This window comes from Gobio gobio (assembly GCF_949357685.1).
Source record: "Gobio gobio genome assembly, chromosome: 11".
Lineage (NCBI taxonomy): Eukaryota > Metazoa > Chordata > Actinopteri > Cypriniformes > Gobionidae > Gobio > Gobio gobio.
In genome coordinates, this window is record NC_137104.1 from 33,585,556 (window position 1) to 33,611,177 (window position 25,622).

The window sequence follows — 25,622 nt, forward strand, 5'->3', positions numbered from 1 at the left end:
AATTGTCTAGCTTTTAACAATGATTATTATTTAATTACAATTATTTTTTATGATTTATATATTATTTTTTTATAATTATTATACCCATAATCTATTACACAAGCAATTTATAATTAATAATTTAGTTCAAATTAATAAAAATATATGCAGATAATATGTAATAATAATAAGTTTTATAATCAACAGATAAAGCTCAGTTGAGAGCTCTGTACTGTAAACCCTAATGCTCAAAATAAATTGATTTGAGTAGGGTAAACTTAAACAAATTAGTTCAATCAAATTAACTGAAAATTTAACAACTTGACTAAATGTAACTGAAACTGGGATTTGTATTTCCCAGCATGCTTTGCTATGGCACTCAAAAGGGAGAGTAAATGCTAAAATTAAGTAATTTTTTTAAAGTACAAGATTAATGTTAAGTGAGAGATTTATAGTGTTTATTGTAAAAATAATAACTACAAATAATTAAGCTGATATTATGATAATTTTAAGTGAAAAGTATGAATTAGCTTACTCAAATATTTCAAGTTAAGCGCAATAAAAAATGTGCCAGTTCTGCGTACTTAAACTTTGAATTTCTTAACTTAAAAATTTTGATGTAACTGATTGCCTCCCTCTACTTTTTTATTTCTTCACTTATTTGGGGTTACAGTGTATATAAACTTCAAACCTTTCACTTGCACTGATATAGCAAGATTTTTTCTTTTATTTGTCCTCTTTCATGGACAAGTCTTCTTCTTGTGGTGCAAATGCATTTATATTTTTCTATCTCTTAATCTTTGGCAGAAGAAAGAAATTGATAACTCTGACTCTAGTGAGAAGTGAATCAGTTTGTGTTTATACATCATGTGATTGACTGTTCGCTACTAATGCTTTATGTGGACATGCACCAGTTATTCATGAAGTCAGGATCAAAGTCTGAGTTGACAGAACTCTCAATCGATCTGTGTCACGGTACCAACAAAGCCTGATTGACCTGGGACCTGTACCATGATGGTAGTTTAACAATCTCAGAGTTACAGGATTAGTTTTGAGTTGACAAAATCAAACCAATCTATTCAGGCTTTGTTGGTCCCATGATGCTGATCATCAGCTTTCTCTATCAACTCAGGCTTTGATCATGAGTTTAGGATTTTAGCTGTGACATCAGTAGTGAACAGCCAATCACACGATGTGGATCAGTGAAACTGACATCTACTTCTCGCGAGAGAAGCAGCAAAATTGATTTCTCTCTTCTGCAGAATATTACATGATTGAAAATATTAAGAATTTAAACAAATTTACACAGGAAGAAGAAAAGAGCTGTCAATGAAAGTGGACAACTTTAAGAAAAATCTTACTTAGTCAGTGCAAGTAAAAGTTATGAAGTTAGTTTAGTTGATATATAGAGAAAATTGAACATTTAAGCTCACATGTAATTTGTATAGCTTTATTGATTGTATGACCTTTATATAGGCTATTTATATTAATTTTAACCATGTGCCTAATAATGATTGATTAACTAAAATGATACTAAAATTTGTAATTGATTAAGGGTATGATAATTACATAAATGATATCTAAGTCATTCAAAATTATTATTATATTAAATAAGCATTGTTAAAAGCCAGACACTTTTGTCTTTAAAAACCATTTGCTATGTAGTGACCTTTAATTTGGAGTAGAAACAGGGGGAGTGACTTCATTGCATCAGAGACCGTGTCACTTTGCTCACAGCTGATTGGTCTAATTTCAGTTTAAGATCTATTATCCAGAACATAACCTGTCCTGGAGCAGGTTAGCCGTGGAGTGTAAGTTACTATGGAGATGGACACAGCTAAAAGCCAAACCACTTTAATGGTACCTAAAACCCAGGATTGGCACAAACTAAGCTTAAACATATCTGGCTAGCCAGCTAAACCGGCTTCATGGTATAGGCCTCAGGTTTGGTTTTGTCAACTTTAAATGAATCCTGTAACCCAGAGTTTGTTCAACTACCTTCCTGGTATGGGCCCCTGAACAAGCTAATTAAGGGGTGCTTTTCAAAACTGAAAATGATGCTTCCTCGTTTCTCCATCCTCCAGCCTGTAACCTGGAAACTATTCAAAGAAAACCATCTTGAAGGACATCTCAATTCTGTAATTACACCGTGAGGAATGAGGAGAGTGGAAGCTTCCAGAGGAACAATGAGTGAGGATGCACAAATGTATCCAATGCGGAAGTCTTTCTTTTCGAGAAACCTGAAGCACTTATAAATTCTCCTCTACTTTTACATCTGCCCCAATTAAAAAAATATTATTTGCAGTTTAAATCAATCATACATCTCACATATTTCAACAGGGGATCTTGCTTTATTATTAATTTGAATTTCTTAAATAACAAACCGTCAAAATAAGGGCAGATCCCTTGAGCGCAGTTGAAGTGATGTTTGAGTGATCAAGAATATTCCAATGTACAAATAAGATTTCCTTTGATTCCTCCGTCTTCATTTTCTTTCTTTGCATCCTATGAGGGGTGAAGCTGAGATGCAAGGAAAGGAAATGAGGATGCACGAAATGAGAAGCACCCAAGGTGTTCAGGATTACTACAGTTACAGGCAGGTGAGTTGAGTTTGATCAAGGTTGGAACTAAATTGTGCAGGAAAGTGGACCTTAAGGGCTGAAATTGAGAACCCCTGAATTACAACAAAAACAGGTTTAGAATGACATAAGAGTGAGTAAATAATGAAATAACTTTTTTTACTTTAACCGTTCAGATCCATTGTAAGTGACCACTGACCAGTTCATCTGTTGTTTATTTCAAAGTCATTTATAATACTCTCATAATGTGTGTCCATTCTAAGGATCGAAGCAGATTAGAGGTAAGGATGAATACATAGGATGAACATATGAAAACAACTGGATAGTTGCAGACTACAGCATACCAGTTCTACCTGGGCTATACCACATATCTGTGCCTAAAACCACACACTGTAAAAAATAAAATTAAAAAAAAAAACGTAAATGAGGATCTGATTATGCAGAGATTGTACTGGAGTGTCTTAATAGTTGGATTTCTTGTTGATGAGAAGGCAGTAGGAGGACAGTGCTCCCCCAAGTTTGGAGGCTTCACTGTAGGCTGTGGGCAGTAAGGTGTAGTCTGTCAAACGCTGGAATGTCTGAAACAGAATAAGTAAATATATCAAACATAGGTTATGCCATACATTCATTTAATCAGGTTTTTTTTTTTTTAAACATTTAGACTTCTTTGGAGCACTCAAAAATTCAGAAGAATTTAAATGGACACAGGACTTAAATATTACACTGACAATCAATCAACCACACTATTCACCAGTCCCAAGGATGCATTATGATCCTGTGATGCCTAGCAGTAAAATTACATAAAAATTGCAATCTTCCTGATTGGCCATTTTGTTCACGTGACCAATAGACATGTCTGTGATTGACAACGCTGCAAAAGATTGCACAAATATGCACGGTAGCTTTTGAAAGCAGTACCAATCAGCTGTCAGTCATGAGACCCAAAAAAAAGTGGAGTGAAACTGGCGTAATGTCTTCAAAAGAAAAACTTTTAACATTATCGCAATATACACAATATTATATCATCAGCAAAGATAGTGATATAATCACTGATAATCAATGTATCAACCAGCCCTAAGTGTAATGCTGTGTAATGTACTGCAAATGAGGCAAATGTACAACAAATAGTACACAACATCAAAGCTGCAATAAGGAGTACTGAAGGCACTGTTGGTATCAGGAATATTTCATTATTTCAATATTTAATTTCTGGAAAATGTCACTGGAACACATTCAATGGTTGTTTGTCTGTCTACACCAGACCTACACCTGCAGTGTCTTGCTTACAAGTGGACATTTTATAATCTGTCCTCACTCGATTATTGTTATTTCCTCACTGAGTAGACACCGATGCATTATCAGATTATCGGTGTCATGGTTTTACAGTGCTTTTACTCTGAATCCAAGATGTAGGAAAGTGCAAAGTTAAACTGAGATTTTAAAAAAATATTTAGAATGGTTTTATTTTCCCCACGAATTACAAAGACCAAATTGACAAATATTTTATGATGCATGCACAAATGAGCCAAAAAAGTTTGTCGGGTTCTTTTTAGTCTGCTGGTCACTCATGCTTGTAGGTGGTCAAAAGTACCGACTTCGATATTGAAATTTAAAAAAAATGGCGCTTTGAGTGCTGTTGAGCAGAATCGTAGACATCTCTGATTGGCCATTGTGTTAACATGCTCATCGGATATGTCTGTGATTGGCTACAATGATCAACGCACAGGAGCGTTTGAAAGCCTTTTGAGAGTGGGAGCGTTTGAAAGCTCAAGCAGGCGACTATCAGCGGACCGGACTGCTTTCAAATGCTCCTGTGTGTATCTGTGCAAGCGCTCGGTGAAGAGTGTCATTGATGTATATTTACAACATGTTTTTGAAGCACTGATCATTGTAGCCAATCACAGACATATTTGATGCGCGTATGAGCACATGTGCAATCAGAGGCATTTACGATTCTGCTCAATAATGCTCAAAGAGTCACTTTTTTAACATTTCCATACCGAAGTCGATACTTTTGACAAAACTACAAGCCTGATTGACCAGCATAATAAAAAGAACCCAACAAACTTTTTTGGCTACCGATTTGGTACCGAAGTCGGCACTTTTGACAACACTACAGGATTGTGTTGTTGATTATTTTCTGTGATGTAAATGATTTTACTGTACATCCTCCTTCACTCACAGGAATACTGTTGGGACACTCCTCCACTGTGGGATGCAGGAGGTAGTCAACTTTTGCAGGACCTCTGATGTATATGCAGTTAGCAGCAACCTCCTCAGGTACTGACAAGATCTCATAGTGATGGTCAGTCAGCTGCTCCATCACCTGTAACACAAAAACACAATGGCATACTTGTTGATAATATGATTATCTCCTCAGAAAAAAAGTGCATACATCTATATACATTTATGTAGAGATCATGTTATGTATATCACTTGCGCACACTCACTCTGAGTGTTTTTTTGGCTCCGTCGCTGTTACTGATGATGATGGTATTGGAGCCCCCCATGGAGCAGATGCTCTTCAGACGAGAGCCTCCACATACAGGCACAGTGGACACAGCAAAGTCCTGAACATACAGCACAAATCAGCATCAAACCAGCATCAAACCATTGTTATTTTATTTTTGCTGGCAATTACACAGGCAATGATTTTACTGTGAGACACAAATATAAGCACCTTGTGATTATCTGACAAAACAGCAATAATTCAGTTTGATTTGATAAATTAAATTCATTAAAATCTGTTTGCATTTGATATCTACAATGTTAATGTGCATAATTCTTACAGTATTCTAATCAGCCAATGCTAACAGAATCGATTCAACTGAAACACACAACTCGCCTTGAAGGTGTCAGCCAGAACTTCTGCCCCTCTGTGATTGGTGTGTTTCGAAATGCCCACAAAGAACTCTTTTCCAGTAAAGAGGACATCACTTCCTTCTAGAGTAGCTCCACCAGACCCCCCCTCCTCATCGCCCATCTCTACCACTGTCAGGTTCAGTTCATTTAGGACTCGCCGCACTGCCTCTGCCTAAAAAAAAAAAACACACTTATGAGTCCAAATAACCTTTACACCTCCTACAGCCACGTGTGTGCCCCTTACCTCAAGGCGTCTCTGCTGTTTGAAGGGTCGTGTGATGAGTGCCGTGTCGCCTTGGATCACAGCAATGTCTTCAATCCGCCAGCTCTCAGGCAGCTCAGAGTCTGCTGGAATTTCAATCAACTGCAGCCCCACCTTTTGCCTCAGTGCACCTGTCAGCACCCCCATTTGACGCTGGGCCTTGGCTAGGTCCGTCTGAAACCCTTCTCCACCCTCTGCCAACTTCCCAAAAGACTCTGGGATACATCTGACGACAGCATGAGTGAAGCAGCCATATGGATAAATATTGGCCATGACGGTGTGTGAGTGATGGATGTGTGTATGACAGGTGTCTGCTGAATGTTTGTAAGGGCTTGACTGTATATGGGTTGTGTATCTGTGAGTGACTCTGATTCACAAACTGTGCTCACGTGTTATATATTAAGTTAAATATTACTTGCTAGTTTAAGTCTATGAAAGACAGTCAGGGTGAAAGTGAAAGGAATCGCCGAACAACTGGATCAGCAAATCATTCTTGAAATCCCTGAATCCCCTGGGAGTGTGTTTGTCCCACTAATACTGCCTGGGATGGAGGGAGGGAGAGAGAGAGAGAGAGAGAGAGAGAGAGAGAGAGAGAGAGAGAGAGAGAGAGAGAGAGAGAGAGAGAGAGAGAGAGAGAGAGAGAGAGAGAGAGAGAAAGAAAAATTAGATATGTGAGCTATCAACCAAACTGACAAATCTGTATATCAAGCATAATTAAGAACAGACTTAAATTCTAGTAACAACAGTAACTAAATGTAACCAGGTACATCTAGCTGTCGTAGTGCAGTCTCTAGAACAGGTTTCAGAAGCGCTGTCATTGTTCAAGTGAAAAACCGCTTCAAACCATTTATTGCGTGTGTGAATTGAACAATTAATCTGACTGAATCTCACTGTATCTATTCCAAAATATTTAACAGTCAGGATAACGCACATTATTTGTTTTGAAAAGCTTTGAACTTGGAGTAAACGTTACGGTGCATTATAGTGTGTGTGTGTGTAGGTTATAATTAAAAAGCAGCAAAAATACTTTGGTACTAGCATGTTTTTGCAAAAGACTAGGTGTCACCATGCCCAACGTAGCCTAGTCCTCAACTTCAAAACCAATAAAAATAACAGGCAACTAGCTTCTAAACATAGATAATAATACCGTTCGTGCCTCTATAACAAATTATTTGAGGATGGATTGGCTGTTCAAGGGCACATTCAACAAGTTACTGCCGCGGTCTTTACAAACAAAAGCACACACTGGTCTAAACATTAACAAAAAATAAAACAAGTCAAAAGCCTGTCAGTTAAAAGATAAATTCATTCCACTTTAGATGACTTTCTCGAGAAGATTCGAAAAGTTTTTATTTGTACACCGTTGATAGACAACGCGTTAGTCTCTCGGCTGCCAAAGTTGACGCCCTGATGAAATACGATCAAGTCGTAAAACAAACTCTACCTTGTGATACGATGAAACGCGTTAACCCAGTTTCCTTTTAGCATACAGCGCTTAATGTTTTGATCGACTCGCACTCGGCCATACAGACAAACACCATATCCTAATCAACGTCCACTTTTTCCCTCCCCCCCGAATCCATCCTGCTGAAATCCCTTTTCTCCTGCGTGACTATATATAGGGGGATTTACGTAGTATAACGACTTAAACGGAGCACAGACCCGATAACCAGAGGAGCGCAATATGCCTACCTCAGAGACAAAGACAGTTCTTTAAATTTGCCTAACTCTCCGTATGAAAAACAGTCCTGATTTCAGGATTTTCCACTTACCCGTTCGGTTAGTGCCACACCTCCAACTCTCCCTGTATTTCCTCCCTTCCAGGGAGTTGCTAGATTAGCTTTAAACAAATATAAGGTAACGAAGTAGCTGGCTGTTATCCGGACTAAATTGTGTGTTCAGTGAATTTTGAGCTATGCCATAGATAACCAGCCCTAGTTTGTTTTCTGTTATCTTCAGCTGTTCCCTAATCCACTCTTTTAATATGTAGGTCGGGACTCGAGTTCAGCTGTGACGTCTCATCAAAAAGCAGATTAATTGTGAAATGTAGGCCTACATGTCATAGATTTGTTGTTTTGCTATCATGTTTCCCAAAGGATTTTGTGAGACCGTGGTGGTTATGGTCGGTATTGCCCCCCGGTGCAAAACTTTTGTAGATTTCTTTGTGACAACATTTGTATATTTGTAAATATTTTTGTTGAAATATAGACCATGGGCCCGTTCTTCGTACGTCGCTAACTCAGTTAGCTGGATTTGATTGTTGACGATTTGACATGCATGATCTCGGATCGTTTGGTTCTTCGAAGCTCATCCTGGACTTGCTGTCATAGTAACAGGTCCGTAAACTTAAACCTGCTCATGAGCAGGCTTATTTCATGTAAACAGGATTAGATTGCATCTTGAGGTGATACTTAAAATCTGTCCCAGCCACTGCTACTTTATTACAAGAGTTCGTTACTGAACCAGGGGCAATAATAATAATTTTATATAATATAAAAATGTTATATTGTTTATGTATATGAGAATGTATATAATATTATAATGTTGTATATAATAATATAGACACAGCCACTTGATTGAGCGATTTATTTGTGATGGAATAATTACTTTATAATTTTATTGGAGGTTTACACACATGTTGTACAGTTACTCTGAGCCGTGACAGATCTGGGATCTGTCAAATCATCTCAGATGTAATAAGCAACGTACGAAGAAACAAAAGCACAAAAGTAGAATTAAGACATCCAGGATAAATGACTGAGCTGAGCTCAATGAAGCCAAAACAAGTGCATCCAGGCTTAATTGGTTGCACAAAGACCAAGCCAGGATGAGCAGATTTGACAGATCCCAGATCTTTTAATCGTGATAACTGATCTCTGGCTAATTTGGTTCTTCAAACGAATTTGCGGGTTGGATTAAAATATCTGGATTAAATGATCTAAAATCACTGCTCGTTCTTGTGTTCCCTGAAGAGGGCAGATGCATCGATACTCGAAACCACGATCAGCAATGCAGCGATTGGCTGGCATCAAGACAGCAACGTAATGACATCATATAATTAAAAAAGCCACCAGGCGAAAAACTTGACAAATTATACAATAAAAACCCCACGAATTTATGGACCTTTATACGGAAACAGCCAAACCAACATAAAAGTTATTATAGATAAATGATAAATGTTTTTGTTTTTTTTAACATGATTACAAATTATTTATATTCACGATTTTATACAGTATTTGTACACCCTTTACATTTTTATTTCAATGTTGTAATTTAAGTTTTAATTAAATTTGGAGCAGATTTGTAACGTGACAGTATTAAAGTTTCTTAAGGGTCAAGATCAAATTATCTGCATCTCTTGCGCTGCATCAAGTCACTCCCATAATATCTTTGATCACTTAAATTAATGCACGGCTCAGAGTAACTGTACAACATGTGTGTAAACCTCCAATAAAATTATAAAGTAATTATTCTATCACAAATAAATCGCTCAATCAAGTGGCTGTGTCCATATTATTATATACAACATTATAATATTATATACATTCTCATATACATATACAATATAACATTTTTATATTATTATTATTATTTAAAATTATTATTATTGCCCCTGGTTCAGTAATGAACTCTTGTAATAAAGTAGCAGTGGCTGGACAGATTTTAAGTATCACCTCAAGATGCAATCTAATCCTGTTTACATGAAATAAGCCTGCTCATGAGCAGGTTTAAGTTTACGGACCTGTTACTATGACAGCAAGTCCAGGATGAGCTTCGAAGAACCAAACAATCCAAGATCATGCCAAATAGTCAACAATCAAATCCAGCTAACTGAGTTAGCGAGGTACGAAGAACGGGCCCCTGAGGCCTGTACCATGATGGTGATTTAAACATGATCATCCTTGGGCGCCCCCTCAGCCACACGTTTAATTACTTAACCTGATTATTAGATGGAATTGATGGTGAGTATTGTCGAGCACAGGCGTTCAGGCGTTAGGTCAGGCAAGTGCTCATCACTGGCGCGTTCTTCAAAAATGAAGCGGTCTAAACCCTCGAGTGCACAGGGACGGAAAAAGAGAAAGGCAGACGATCAAAAGAAAGCCCAGTATAGAGGTAAGTCTTCTCATCTCAGCCATAAAGGTGTCAAACGAAATAAATTTACTTCGTATTATCGATATAATCAACTAATATTGGACAGCATTGGACGTTTCATTGCTGTCACTAAGCTATCACTAGCTAGCTAGTTAGTTTTCTACAAATTACTACGCATTTCACTGACAATAAGGAAATCCAGACGAGCCAAATTTTAATGCTGCGTCAATTTTGAAGGTGAATAGAAATGCCAGAAACAACTGTTCATCTTTTATTATTTGAGATAGGGATAGAGCTACAAGAATTTATATATTTTAATTTTGTAGTGGTAAGTACAGTGTATCCATAATAGCACTTTTGTTTGTAGAGGGTATAGTTAATCCAGTTTATGGGTCATCATTTGCTTAAGTGTCTTTACAGGTGCTTAAGAGAGTTTTTGCACAGTTTATGGAGTTCATATTTGGTATATATCCTTGAACATTCTTTATTTGTGTATGAACAATTTATTACAGTTGGTCCTTCAAGTCTTAATTTGCTTGATTAAGTGTTGGAGTTACTATAAAAGCATTTTTGTTTGTTCATCCATTGTTTGAGTCATAATTTGTTAAATATCCTCCAAAGTTCTTTGTAGCAATTTTGTATGTGCAATTTATTAGTGTATCATTTAAGTCATAATTAGCTGTTTAAGTCTTGGAGTAACTATAAGAGCGTTTTTGTTTTTATAGTTTTTATAAATACTTAACCCATTTGTGCCCAATTTTTTTCTGAATGGCATGTTCTGCATAAATTTTCCCCAGTTTTTTGTATTTTTTCTTGAAAATCGTATTTGAATCTGTGGCAACTATAGGGGGGGGGGGGGGGGGGGGGACTCTGCTCTCCCAGCAGAGTCAGTGACATTTATTGCTGTGACCTGTGCACAGCAGGTATTTTCTTTATGTAACACTGGCTTTTTCGAGCCCTCTACAGGATATAGTCCCCTTCCACCAGGTCTGTTACTTTACCCAGCTGTTGTTAAGGTTACTAGGGGTACTGCCTATGTTCCCATAGTGAATGTTAATGGAGCTGCAATCAAGCTTCGACCCAGATGTCCATTGGGTATCTTAAATCAGGCACAAACTGTCAGTCTACCTGCAGGCATTTCAGAAGTATGTATTGAACCAGTTGGTTCCAATGTGGCTACAGTGAATTCCCAGGCAGGCCAACTTGACCCAGTGTGTGAGTTTATTCAGGCTGTAGATTTGCAGGCCCTATCTGAGCCAGAGCAGCTAAGGGTGAGGAATTTGTTGTATAAATATTCGTCAGTATTTTCAGCCCATGAGGGAGATTTGGGGTGTACCGATCTTATAGCTCATGAAATCCCTTTGGCTATTCCCCCATCAGATTATGATGCTGTTAAAGCCCATATCAACCAACAGTTAGAGGCCCACGTGATTCGTGAAAGCTGCAGTCCCTATGCCTCTCCGATAGTTCTTGTGAAGAAGAAAGATGGCAGCTTACGTATGTGTGTGGACTACCGGCAGTTAAACGGCAAGACTCATCGGGACACTTTTCCTCTGCCCCGTATTGAAGAATCCTTAAATGCACTATCTGGAGCCAAGTGGTTCTCCACTTTGGATTTGGCAAGTGGATATAATCAGGTACCCATGGCCGAGAAGGATAGGAGTAAGACTGCATTTTGCACCCCCTTTGGCCTTTTTGAGTTTAATCGCATGCCGTTTGGACTTTGTAATGCACCGAGTACATTTCAGAGGCTAATGGAACGTCTATTTGGGGCGCATCATTTCCAATCTTAACTGTTATATCTTGATGATGTTATTGTCTTTTCATCTACTGTAGAGCAGCATCTCACCCGCTTGGAATCGATGTTGTCCTGTTGTAGAGGGAGAGACTTAAAGTCAAATTGGAAAAATGCTGCTTCTTCCGGACTGCCGTGAAATACCTTGGCCATGTCATCTCTGAAGGTGGTGTTTCTACAGATCCTGAAAAGGTGGCTGCCGTGTCCACTTGGGGCCGTCCCACCACAGTGTCCGAGTTGAGGTCTTTTCTGGAGTTCGCCAGCTATTATCGGCGCTTCGTGGAGGGATTTGCTAGATTGTCAGCTCCATTGCATCGCCTTGTTGCCGCTGTCGGTGGCAAACATAAGAAAGGGACAGGACCGCTAATTGGGGCAGCATGGACTGAAGAATGTGAGGAGAGTTTTAAGAACTTAAAAGCTTCCCTGACCACAGCACCACTGTTAGCATATGCTGACTTTTCTCTGCCTTTTATTTTTAGAGATCGATGCTAGTCATAGGGGCCTGGGAGCTGTGCTTTCCCAAGACCAAGGAGGAAGAATAAGACCGGTCACTTATGCTAGTAGAGCTCTGTCTCCTTCAGAACGAAATATGACTAAATATAGTTCTATGAAGCTTGAGTTCCTGGCCTTAAAGTGGGCCATCACGGAGAAGTTCCGGGAATATCTGTTGGGTCATAAGTGCGTTGTGTGGACTGACAATAATCCTCTTAGCTATTTGAATACAGCAAAATTGGGGGCCAATGAGCAGAGATGGGCAGCTCAATTAGCTGCTTTTGATTTCACTATCCGCTACCGGTCTGGACGAACAAAGGTTAATGCTGACTCTCTCTCCAGACCAGTCCATTCCACTGAGGAGCCTTCCAGGCTAGAGTCCTTTTTTTCAGGGACTCCCCTTCCAGAAAGTTTGCAGTTCCATCCTGATTTAAGGCCCACTGAGGTAACGCAAATGGCAACTTCTGTATTACCGACATATTCTAATGATCATCTGGTGACTCTCCAACTACGGGATCCGGTTATCGGCTTGTTTCTTCAGTTTTGCCGTCGAAAAAGGGTCCCTGATGGTCTTGAATGGAAGGGACTCTCCAAGCCGGTGCAAGAATTGGTGCATCAATGGGATCGTTTGATTGACCTGGAAGGGCTCCTACATCTCAGGGTTCTCCGGTCTGATGGAGGTGAGCAACAATACCAGTTAGTTTTACCTGAAGCTCTGAGGGAAGAAGTATTACAACAGTTGCATCATGGCCATGGGCACCAGGGTTTTGAGAGGACGACAGACTTGGTATGGCAGAGGTGCTACTGGCCGGGGATTCATAAACATGTAAAGCAGTGGTGCTATCACTGCCAGCGATGTACTATCGCAAAACCCATGCAGTCTGCAGCTCATGCCCCAATGGGTCATCTTCTGGCCCCTAAACCAAATCACATTTTGGCTATAGACTTTACACTTCTGGATTGTTCCTGGGATGGAAGGGAGCATGTCTTGATTATGACCGATGTTTTTTCTAAGTTTACTCAGGCGGTTCCCTCTAGAGACCAACGGGCCCATACGGTGGCTGGGGTACTCGTTCGTGAATGGTTCTACAAGTTTGGTGTACAGGCCTGCATTCATTCCATTCATGGTGTACCGGCCCGCATTCATTCCAAAATTCCGACCAAGGTCGGAATTTTGAGAGTGCCTTGATTCGACAGCTGTGTGAACTTTACGGGGTTCGGAAGACCCACACGACCCCTTACCATCCACAGGGGAATGGATAATGTGAGCGGTTCAACAGAACACTTCATGGACTGTTGCGAACTCTCCGGCCAGACCAGAAATGTGATTGGCCTCTGTATTTGCCTCAGATTATTTTCTCCTACAACACTACTCTTCATCAGTCTACGGGTGAGTTCCCTCACTTTTTAATGTGTGGGCAAGAACCCCATCTGCCTATTGATTTCCTTCTTGGCAGAGTTGCGGAACCAGCAGTTGGGTCTGTGAGCAACTGGGTGCAGGAGCATCAGAAGCGTCTGCAAGTAGCGTTCGATACAGCCAAGGAACGACTGAAGGCTGCTGCAATCATCCGAAAAGAACGCCATGATCGACAGGTTACCCTTGGCAGTTTTAGAGAGGGGGATTTGGTTTACCTCCGAGCTAACCATATGCATGGAAGAGTGAAAATTCAAGATGTTTGGGGAGCCACCATCTACAAAGTCATCAAAGCTCCTGGGGAGAATAGAGCGGTGTATTCGATTGTGCCCCTTCATGGCCCTGGTACTGTAAAACACGTGCATTTTTGTCATCTTCAATCTGCGCGGTTGACTTGCCCTCTGTAGCACGGGTTTCATTGACCGAACCAGGTTCCCTAGTGAGTGAGGAAGAGTCAGAGGGAGAGTGGTGGATCATTCCACAGCAGGCAGAGGCCGAGGGGTTGGGTACCACTGATAACTTCTCTGTAGGCCCTCCCATGGAGCCACTGGCAGCTGAGGACTTGGGAAGTGAGCCGGGGGAGATAAGTGATGAGGCCCCTAGTACTAGTGGGTTCCAACCCCAGACGGAGTATCAGGAAGACAGCAGGAAAGAATCCTAACGTTTACCTTTTGCCGGTGGGAACAAGGACTAGGCTTGTACTGCAGTTTCTCACGTCTCTGGGTCTAGTAATATGGCGTTGGCTGTTTTTAGACCCTGGGTTTAGATGCCCCATTTGGTTCATTTCTCTCTTTCCATAGTCCCCTCATTTTTGGTGTTTTGTTATCGTCGGGGCGCCGATACAAAGTGGGGGATGGATTGTAGTGAGGTCCCTTCATAAGGACGTAGTTGCGAGGAAGTGATGCGGCCCCTTTAAGAGCGTTCCTCCGTTGGCGGAAATGTGCACGTTAGGACATTTCCGCCTGCTTTATAAGACCGGTAGGAGCGGTGGTTTGGGGAGGTTATCAGCTTGATTCTCCGTTTCTGGCTCAAATAAGGTAATGACCATTGTTGCTTTTACTCTGCATCATCTAATTTGGAAGCACCAACTCATAACATGTAGATTATTTCTTTAAGGGTCTCCTTTTCTTTTTGTGTTTCCCCCACGCTTGTGTGCGGGTGTTTGGTATTAGATACAAGGTAGGTCGGACTTATTTTTCTGTTAATTTGTGGTTTTTGACCTGCTTTTAACAGTGTAGGCTTTGTTTTAGGCTGAGTAGATTTTCCTGTTGGTCGTGGGGCTGGCAAATGCATGGTTAAAGACCATTGAAACTGGCGTTGTTTTGCGGTTCCACTCATTAGCCATTTATGTGTTTGAGTGATTTCGTTGGGGGCTGGCAATATTTATGAATTATGAGTAACATTGTTTATTTTGTTTTCTTTTTGGAATTGCCATTTATTTGCCACTGCTGTCTTTCCTCCCCATATTTTCTTTTTGGCATATGTAATCCTTTCTTTTGTTTTGTTTTGTTGCGTTTGGTTGGTTTATGATATTTAATATTGTGATGCCTAGGGTTGCTGCTGTTATGAGCCTACAAATGGGCTGCTTAAACCATTAATGGTCAGGTTCTGAGCACTTTTATTCTGTGAGAACCAACTAATTCTATTTCTCTTTTTTTGTTGTTTTAGCGGATCACTGAGGGGTGCTGGTTGGATCGTTGGTGTGGTCCCTTTGGTGGATACTCTCCGGTTGCACTGCATGCACTGCAGGTGCAGTTTACTGTGTTTTTAAACCAACAAATAACTAGCCTATGGCTCATCCATGGGTGTGTCTTTTGTGCAAATTGTTAATAAATTGAGTTTTATTATTGAACCTGAGAAACACATCTCTGTTCCTTTTGTTGAGGCCCAGTGTGTCATTTGGCGTGCTGGCGGATGACGCCATGTCGCTCACCGCATCACAAGGTGGGCTGGAATCCTCCGGAGATGAGGATTCGGCTGTGCTGCCTCCTTCGGGAGCTCCTGCATTGCCCGAGTCTGATCCGGAGCTTACGGCCATGCTTTCCCGGGCAGCCGAGAGCCTTGGGCTTGTGTGGAACCCTCCGCCATGTCCCGAGCATTCGAGGTTGGACGATTGGTATCTAGGGGCGGCCCGTGCCGAAGGCGTGCGCCAACCCCTAGTGCCCTTCTTCCCGGAAGTGCATGAGGAGGTGTTGAAATCGTGGAGGTCTCCCTTGACCTTTCACGATCGCTCAGCATCTACCTCCGCCTTCACTGCTCTCGTTGGCGGCACGGAGAAAGGGTACACTGGGGTCCCCCTGGTTGAACGCTCTGTCGCGATGCAGCTTTGCCCGCAGAACGCTTCAACCTGGCGCGGTGACCCTAAACACCCGTCCAAAGCCTGGCCTACAGACCTACAGAGCCGCGGGACAAGCCATGTCCGCCCTGCATGCTATGGGCATCCTTCAGGTCTACCAGGCCAAGGTGCTCAGAGACATGCACGAGGGCAATGCTGACAATGCAATGCTGGGCACCCAGCCGCCGGCACAGAAGCCTCAGCCTGCTCCCCGCCGAGGCCGCCCTCCTGCGGCTCCCGCCCCTCCCGCTCGGCCCCAGCAGCAGCCTTCACCTGGGCCGAAGCGCGGAGGACGTCTCAGGAAGGCAGCCCCACCCATCCCAGCCCCCCAGCCGGCTAAACGGCAGTCTAAGCGGCGGTCCTGAGACGGGCGGCTCTGAGGTGATCTCGGTTCTTTCCCAGGAGATGGTTACAGGACCACTCCGGGGGAGAATGGAGGGCCAGGGGAAGAATCCTTGGTTTTCTCCTTCCACCGCTGGCCTCATGGTTTGCGGCACCCTATTCATGGTTAAAGAAAGAACTGACACATTCACGGAACGCTCATCCTTCCCTGGTCTCCTCTGTCAGGGCACGGAATTTGACCCCGCCCACACCTCGGGACGCTCCCACGCCTCCCATGTCTGGGCTGGTCATTCCGCCTCGCTGCCCCATCGTGGGTACGCCTGTGGTTCGCATGACCCCGCTGGTTCAGTTCTTGGCTAGCCTGGCTAGCGCTTCCCAACCTGTCCAGCTGGCTCGCTCGCACCATCAGGCTTGGCTATGCGATTCAGTTCGCATGATCTCCTCCCCGGTTTCGGGGAGTCCGTTATACCATGGTGGGTGGCAACGCCCCTGTCATGCGTGCGGAGATCGCCACGCTACTGGCGAAGGGTGCGGTCGAGATTGTCCCTCCAGCCAAGATGAAGTCCGGCTTTTACAGCCCCTACTTCATTGTACCCAAGAAAAATGGTGGGTTACGACCGATCCTGGACCTGAGCGTCTTGAACCGAACCTTTCACAGGCTTCCATTCAAGATGTTGACAGCCAAATGCATTTTCGAATGTGTTCGACCATCGGATTGGTTTGCAGCGATCGACCTGAAGGACGCGTACTTTCATGTCTCCATTCTTCCTCGACACAGACTGTTTCTACGGTTTGCCTTCGAGGGGCAGGCATATCAGTACACGGTTCTCCCATTCGGGTTAGCCCTGTCCCCTCGCGTCTTCACGAAAGTCGTCGAGGCAGCCCTTGTGCCAATCAGGCAACACGGGGTTCGCATCCTGAACTATCTCGACGACTAGCTGATTCTGAGTCACTCTCAAGAGCAGGTTTGCGAACACAGGGACCTGGTGCTCCAGCACCTAGCCCGTCTGGGCCTTCGGGTCAACTGGGAAAAGAGCAAACTCTCCCCAGTGCAGAGGATCTCTTTTCTCGGAATGGAAATCAACTCGGTCGCCTGGCTTCGCGATCGAGTCCCAAGGTGGGCATGGCAACAGGGCACGCTCCGGGTCCCAGTGACTCGGGCCTGCCATCAGACTTTCACCACGTGGTCGAACCTCAGTTTTCTACAGGCAGGAGTTCCCCTAGAACGAGTTTCCAGGCATGTTGTTGTATCAACAGATGCCTCTGCCACGGGCTGGGGTGCCATGTGCAATGGACATGCTGCTGCGGGCTCCTGGAAAGGACCCCAGCCACAATGGCATGTCAATTGCCTCGAGTTGCTGGCCGTACGTCTTGCCTTGCACCGCACCCAGCAGAAAGGGAAGGCTCTCTCCAAGCAGAGGTTGTCTCACTGGATAGTGGACGCCATTGTCCTGGCATATCAGGTTCAAGGCATGCCGTGGCTCCTTGGGGTAAGAGCACACTCCACTAGGAGCGTTGCTTCCTCTTGGGCTCTAGCGCATGGTGCCTCGCTGACAGACATTTGTAGAGCTGCAGGCTGGGCCACACCCAACACATTCGCAAGATTCTATAATCTCCGAGCGGAGCCTGTATTCTCTCGTGTACTCGCCCCAAATGGCCAGTAACTGGACAGGCTTAGGTGTCATCGCTTGCTGCGCCATTCCAGTCCTCGGACTGGATGCGTGCGCATCTCCACTCAGGTGAGCTTCTCAGCAGGCCCTGACTTCCTCCAGCACCCGGTTGGTCAGCCCTCGTGTTCCGGCTAGGTGCCTCCATGTGCATGGTTCCCCCTTTGGGCAACCCCCACATGTGTATTTCCACGCTAAGTCTCCTCGAGCACGTGTCTTCCCTTGGCAAGACACCTTGCCACCCCTGGGGTTGAAATATTCCACCTGTGGTTGGATACCCCAGTGTTTTTCCGTATGTAGTCCCTACAGGGGTCATATGTGTATTCTTAAGTCTTAAGTCCTTAAAGGTCCCATGGCATGAAATTTTCATTTTATGAGGTTTTTCAACATTAATATGAGTTCCACTAGCCTGAATATTGACCCCAAGTGGATAGAAATGTTGATCGGTGTAAACCCGAGTTCTGGCTGTCTTTCTCTGCCTTTGAGAAAATGACAGGCCAGACGAGCCAATCCTGAAGTCTCCTGGTTTGACGTCCAAGCAGGAACGGTTTGCTCCCTTTCCTCCACCCAGAGAATCTGGCCCATGCAAACGCGAGAGTCAGATCATTGCGTGTGAACGAGTGAACGCTGGCAGTTTCTCAGTGTTTGGATGTACAAATGAAAACAGTCTTTTTTCAGTTCCTTCTGATCTGTGATTTATTATTCGCGCACACACTGCGGCTTCTCTCTCTCCCGACAGAACGGTGTTTTCGTGTTTTCTATCTTGTGAGTCAGTGTTTTTGTACGTCCTCGTCGCGTCTATCTGTTCTTAAATGTGCATACAGTCGGGAGTTTCTGCTCAACATCGGCAGAGCCACATCTTTAGAGATAAACCTCACGCACGCCGAAGCTCGGCCTTCAACATCCCCGACCCCCAGTACTGCATCTGCCCACAGCGGAGGCACCAAACGCGGGCGAGATTAAGCAGAAGGAGGGTAAGCGTGAGGGTATCCGGCTAGGCTAGCCAGCTTTCCCCACAATAAACTGGATTACATTCGATTACTGCTGTTGTGTCTTTGTTTGCGCTGTGTAAGTTACTCAATGCGCGTCAATGACGCTTTTCATATGATTGGAACATATCTAGAAATAATGCTTTAATCAACACTTACTAACTCATTCATCTCGCTGTAATGGTACATTGCATGTGTTACAAAGTTGGTAATAATGATGAAGACGGACTCGGTGTGACTGGGACTCGTGTTTATTCAGAACTCTCAGATACAAACACAATAAACTCGCGCTGACTGACAGCGCTCTCATAACTCAGTAGTTACTATAAATAACTTTGTTAGCAATCGCTCCGTCTCCGTGATGTCCGGTTCGCGAACGAATCATTCTTTTGAATCGGTTCTTTTTAGTGAACCGAATCAGTTCACCAAATCGGACTGAATCGTTCTAAACGGTTCGCGTCTCGAGTCAGCCCTGATCCATAATTTACTAAAGTTACTAACTTTCTGACATGAGTGACAGCCCCTCCGACTAGAAATAAACTAATAACCTGAAGTATATTTTAGTAACTACAACAGTTCACCCTGAACTCAGACATGCTGAGAGAACTGATGAGAAGTGAACTCAGGTCCATCCGTCTCTCTGGCAGACTCGTGCCTGCTCGTGCCTCGTTCAACCACGCCCCCTCCGCTCATTTCAAATGCAAAGATGTCAGCCAATCACAACAGTGGGCGTTTTTCCTGAAGTCTCACAGCAGACACGCCTCTTGAAGCAGGGCATTCAGCCACAGGGCAAACAGCAGTATAGAAAAAATGCCTTTTATTTCTAAATTATGACATTTTATGATGTAAAAGTCATACTAACAATATAAGTACACCTCAGGAAACACTATAAAATAATAGAAAAATGCCATGCCATGGGACCTTTAAGAAAGGGAACGTCTCGGTTACGTATGTAACCCTCGTTCCCTGAAGGAAGGGAACGGAGACGTTACGTCCCCATGCCACTACTGCTGTACCGCTGGAACTTCCAGGCGCTCATGCCTCGGCTCTTCAGCAGGTAAACATAATGCAAGTGTGCAATGCAACGCCCTTTATACCCACGCGGTGGAGCGGGGTTGCATTATGCAAATTCCGCAGACCCATGGCATTTTCATGCCATTGGCTCGTTTTGTAGATCTCAAAGGCGATTGGCTTCTAAGCGAAACCCCCATTTCGTCAGTAACTGACATAACGTCTCCGTTCCCTTCCCTTCAGGGAATGAGGGTTACATACGTAACCGAGACGTTACTACACTTTTACTATAATAAAACCATGGTTACATTTTGTAAGAGAGTGTCTGAAATAAATATGTTGTTATTTATGATTAGAACATGACAGTAAACTACAGACAGATATCAGTGTTGCAAAGAAAATACTTGCAATTTTAATCAAATGTGCTGACAAGTTTAGAACAAATGTCCCATGTTAAGGGGGGCATGGTTTGTGAGCATGACATGAGAGCATGTTAAACTTTTTTCAAATATGCAGGAACAATGTGAAATTAAAGTGTTCTAATATTTATACCAATGTTTATAAACAATGAGCCATACATTTCTAAATCTACGCACATATATGTGACGAATATTTCGCCATCTAACATCTGCTGGACAGTCAAATGTATCTGTGTGTATGCGCATGTCCCCAGTTCTGTGTCCCCAGAAAACTGTGATGCTTCAGATTTAATAACCAGATAGCAGCATGACTATGATTAGCCAATTGGCATGAGGCCACTGAAAAAATTAGACAACCATACAGGATACAGGTGTAACAGGTGTGTGGCTGTAATGAAGCACATGGCGATGGAGAATACAAGCACACAAAAAACAAAACATAACCACATCCAACATAAACAAGACTGAACAAAGACCTGGGGCCCGTTTCAGTAAGGAGGTTCAACCAACTCTGAGATTAAAGCTGAACTCTGAGTTGACTTACTCTGAGATGGGAAACTCTGAGTTTTGGGTTTCAGAACAGCTGAATTGAGGTAGTTCAATCAACTCTAAGCACATGCACTCCAACTATGAAAAGCCACGATCAATGGGGTTCCGAAATTATGATTCACCATGGCAACAGCACCCAACAAAAAGACGTTCCCATACTTCCGGGTCAATATGTAAGTTTAATTCGTAATTATTTCAATTAAATTAAATTTTTATGGTATCCAAAAGGCAAAAAAAGAATGTGGCAGCAGCTAAAAATGAAAAAATAAAAACAATTAAATCAGGTAAAGCTTTAAGCATAAAATGTTCATGGGTGTTGGTTTAATGACTTTACAAACATTTGACATATTAAATAAATATCATTCAGTGTCCAGTGTGCAGCAGCTTTTCCCACATAGACCCTTTTCACAGACTGTGATGACGAGTTTAACAGTCATCAATATCGTAAACCTGTAAAGTTTTTTGTTTATATACATTAATATATATATATATATAAATATATATATGTATGTGTACATTTATAACACTAATACTTTGTATTATATTACTTTTGCATCAAATTACAAAAATCAAGTTCCCGCTGCTGTGAGAGTGTTTCTAATACAGTGTCTATGGAAGTGATGGTGAAAATTATCATCTTTCTCTCTTTTCACTTCACTCTATTTTCGGAAAACCCAGAAATGTGAAAAGGGTCTATGCTCTTTCCAGATAATGAAATGTCCACCTGTTACATTTATTAATTAGGGTAATGACATTAAACAATTTACTTCTACTCAGGCCAGCCAAACACCAGCACCACTGACAGATGAAGAGGAGATGGAGGAAGAATATTAACATCTAACAGGGAAAATAATAAAGTATTTGTAGGAAAATAATAAAGATGACCATAAAAATAAATGTATTTAACAGCTGTGGTGGTGGTTATGGCATATATCTCGTACTATCATCTGGCAGCATCCTTCCTTTCCATACAGTAATCCGTTTTCAGAAAGTGTGATGATGGGAATATGAGTGTCATCAATGCGTCTAACCACTGGAAATCCTAAAGGAAATTCTAATTATTAGGGATACTTCTAGAGGTTTATCAAGTGAACATCAGGATCCTGTATAAAAGGACATGCCATTTTTTGTCACTTTGACAGTGTCCTCATAATGAAAATATAAGAAATGAATGAATGTTCCTGCACTGCAAAAAATGCTTTTCTTACTATGTATTTTTGTCAAGTGGCAGATAATTTATTTTATTTTAAGTAAACTTCGCTTACTTTAGATTTAGATTAAATTTATAATTTTGTGATATTTGTACTTGAAATACGACCAACATACTCAGTAAGAAAAGCATTTGTGGCGTTTGAATAAATGAATTAAGTATTTAAACACTGCTGGCACTTTAAAAAGGGGGAGGAGATCGAAATAAACTCTGGGTTTACCTAAGAAAACCTGCTCCAGACCAGGTTAGGTTCACAGAGTAAGTTACCCTGGTAACTGACTCTGATTATAAGTTACCTCTCTTTTAGAAACAGGCTTGACTTACCCTGCTTTCTTGGGTTTGACATACCTCCCATTCTGACACAGAAAACCCAGAGTTTCCCTTATTTCAGGGTTAACATACTCAGAGTTTTCACTTAACCTCCTTTCTGAAACGGGCCCCTGAAAAGGGAATTAAGGGCTTAAATACACATGGCAAACAAAAGTAGTTAAATTAACCCTTTCATGCATGCATTATGGAAAACATTATCTAGATTTTTTTTTAATTCTTTTTATTACTGTAATATGATGCTAAAATTGAAATCCATTTTAATTTTTACAAAATTCAGTTTTATTTAAAAATTATTTAACTGTCCATGTATGTGGACACCATGCAACAAAGGCGTAAAATGGGACAAAAAGCCACAGATGACAAAATGGAATATTGTGCTTTTATTATGTCATTTTATGCTATGCATAACAGCTCTGATATTTAAAACATTAATATTACAATATAACAACGATAAAACACAGAGTGTAGGAACTATAATGCTAGTTACATATATGTGGAAACCTAATAGCAATATGGGCTGGGCTTTGCTGGCACACACTCCTCATCAGCGCGGTCACTGTCACACACACTGTGCTCTGGGATATTCTCTGTTATTCTGAACTGAGTGCTTGACCTGTGCTGTCCCTGTTTGGTAGGCAAAATGCAAATTTGTCTTGGTATGTATGTGTAAAGTTGCCATTTAATGCCATAATATGTCACTTTTAATGGTTATTTATGTTGATATATTTGTTAAATGTATGTTTTATTACAATATAAGACAATTCAAAACATATTTCCAAAAACAGAACAGATATACTAGCAGGTTACAGAAATCAGACTTTATGCAATCTGACTCCACTGTTGCATGACGTCCACATACGTGGACAGTTCGTTTTTGGTGTATAAAAACGACATTTTACTCTAAATTTTAGTTTTTAAAATACTAACATATTCATCATACTTTACTGTACATACTAATATTTTTTTTTAGCTAAATTGACCTCCTTATGTAAAAGTTTTTCACAGATATGCCTGGGGCATTTGGCACATGGCTATCGCTGTCAGCCATCTTGGATTAATGATGTCATCAAGCAATGAATATTTGGGTTACAAGACAGTAGCCATTGTTAAAATATTGCTGTCAATCTACTGACACTGCCCTCAAGTGGTTTGGAGAGAATTACCAAGATTAATGAACCCTAAATGGAGTTAAATTAACTGTCCCCAAATGTGGACACCATGCATGAAAGGGTTAAATGCAAACAAAAGGAGTTAAATTAAATGTAGGTGAAACTAATCAGTAACTATGGAAATAAACTGGCTCACACTAGGAAACTAGGTCAACTTACAATGACAGGGAAGAGGAACAGAACAGAACCAAACCAAAACACAATGGCTGTGTCCCAATTCAAAGGCTGCATCCTTCAAAGGATTTCAGTGGCCATGCCTTCGAAGGCTGCAAAGGTCGGGCTGAGCATTGTTAAATGCTAGCTGGTCTAGCCTACAGAGCACTGATCTTGTCGCTTAGCATGCCTGCTGAGTAACAGTAACGTTTGCACTAGACTTTCTAGTTATATTAAACCGTCTGAAAATAAAACAGGGTTCACAAACTGTCTAAATATGTTCACCATGGTCCATTTCGGTGTAAAATAAAGAGTATAAACTATATATAATCGCATTTTAGTAAGATATAATTCAACATTTGTACCGCTTTAATGTTTTTTTTCTTAATATTTACATTTGTATCATTAGATATTTGAGTAAGTTGAAACCCAGTACTTTTAGGTTTAAAAGAAAATCCTATTGTCACTGGCGCACAATGAATTCTGGGGTAGACAAGGCTGCGAAGGATCCATATGTTGTATCCTTCATTTCACGGGAAACAAAGGACTCATTTGGAGGCCGCATTTGAAGGAGCCTTCAAATTGGGACAGCCTTTGTCGCGCCGCAGTGACGCAATCAGCCTTCGAATGTGCCCTTTGGAGGATGCAGCCTCTGAATTGGGACGCAGCAGATGAAACTAAACATGTGACAACAGGGGGATGGAGACAAAGGATTGAGACAAAGAGACAGACATAGACTAGCAGAGGACAGACAGGATTAAACAACAGACCATCTGTCCACCCCCTGTTTCTCACACTAAAAAAAACAAACAATCACATAAGTGATACATTTATAAATTCTTTTCCACTCCACATGTATGTGCATTATTGATTCAATGCGTGAGTGAGCAGTATCAGTCGAACACACTATTATAGAATATGTTCATGGTGTGTCTGAGATTTGCATTAGTGTGTGTGTGTGTGTGTGTGTTTGTGTATGCCTGTGGCATAATCACTAGTAAACCGTTTATCGTGACTGTGTCATGCTTGTGTCACAAGATTGCTGTCATTTGATTTCCCTGCTGCTCTGCATGCCTGTAATTTGGAGCTGTACAGGCTGTACGTTGTTTTTTTTCAGCACCATTGTGATCTCTCTCTCACGGACACACACCTTGTTAAACTATATTAGTAGTAGCACTACCTAATTATAACAGTTATGGAAATATATTATTTGCCTTAAAATATTATAATTTTGCCTTATCTGTCTTAAAAAGGCAGACATTCTGTTTTCCTAGTTTAGGGTCTTCAGATCAGTTCTTTTTTTCAGTTCAGTTCTTAAAGGGTAAGATAAAGATAAATCACCCAAAACTGAAAATTATCCCATCATTTACTCATCATCCTAGGTGTATATGAAATTCTTAAAAGTTATATTAAAACATATCCTGGCTAATCCAAGCATTATAATGACAGTGAATGGCAGCCCAAAATATGAAGGCCAAAAATAGTATTCAACTTAAGAAGAAAGTATATTGCCTCTCATAATTCAAAACTCTACGCTACGTCCAACTTTTGTTGGATAATAGTTGAATACGGAAGGCAGTCCACCGGAAGCTAGATCTTTTACTTTATAACGTGTTAAATATGGATATTTTTCTTACAAAAACCCATCAGTTTGCTTCAGACGGCCTTTATTAACCCCCCGGAGCAGTATGGATTACTTTTATAATGGATGGATACACTTTTTTGGGCTTAAAATTTTGGGCTGCCATTTACTGCCATTATAATGCTTGGAAGAGCCAGGACATTTTTAATATAACTCCGACTGCATTCGTCTGATCATATATAATGTCATATATTCCTAGGATGGCTTGAGGGTGAGTAAATCATGGGGTCATTTTAATTTTTGGGTGAACTATCCCTTTAAGTGTTCAAGTGTTCACCATTAAATCAAATTAAACCTCCAGGGTGGAGTGCAAGTCTAGTCAAAACCCACC

General features: G+C 41.5%; 1 protein-coding gene across 3 annotated transcripts; it reads right to left on the bottom strand.

Moving 5' to 3' along the window:
- Window positions 1–2,313: 2,313 nt before the first annotated feature.
- ddah2 (DDAH family member 2, ADMA-independent) lies at window positions 2,314–7,807 on the bottom strand. Of its 3 annotated transcripts, none has more exons than XM_079830096.1 (6): window positions 7,455–7,807; window positions 5,665–6,223; window positions 5,404–5,592; window positions 5,009–5,128; window positions 4,741–4,884; window positions 2,314–3,136 (listed from the first exon to the last, which is right to left on the bottom strand). In XM_079830096.1, the coding sequence occupies exons 2-6, from the start codon at window positions 5,953–5,955 to the stop codon at window positions 3,020–3,022; spliced, it is 861 nt and encodes a 286-aa protein (XP_079686222.1). In that variant the 5' UTR covers window positions 5,956–6,223; window positions 7,455–7,807; the 3' UTR covers window positions 2,314–3,019. The 3 variants fall into 3 exon arrangements, with proteins under 3 accessions (XP_079686222.1, XP_079686224.1, XP_079686223.1); XM_079830098.1 differs by having other exon boundaries at window positions 7,375–7,456; XM_079830097.1 differs by having other exon boundaries at window positions 7,127–7,456.
- Between the last annotated feature and the right edge of the window lie 17,815 nt (window positions 7,808–25,622).

What these genes read in the sequence shown, in the direction of transcription:
- ddah2 (XM_079830096.1), bottom strand. Translation starts at nt 5,955, where the DNA reads ATGGCCAATATTTATCCATATGGCTGCTTCACTCATGCTGTCGTCAGA. An exon ending in GAGCCAAAAAAACACTCAGA is followed by an intron (nt 4,885 to 5,008) that starts GTGAGTGTGCGC and finishes TTTGTGTTACAG; the next exon opens with GTGATGGAGCAGCTGACTGA. An exon ending in AGTGTCCCAACAGTATTCCT is followed by an intron (nt 3,137 to 4,740) that starts GTGAGTGAAGGA and finishes ATTCTGTTTCAG; the next exon opens with ACATTCCAGCGTTTGACAGA.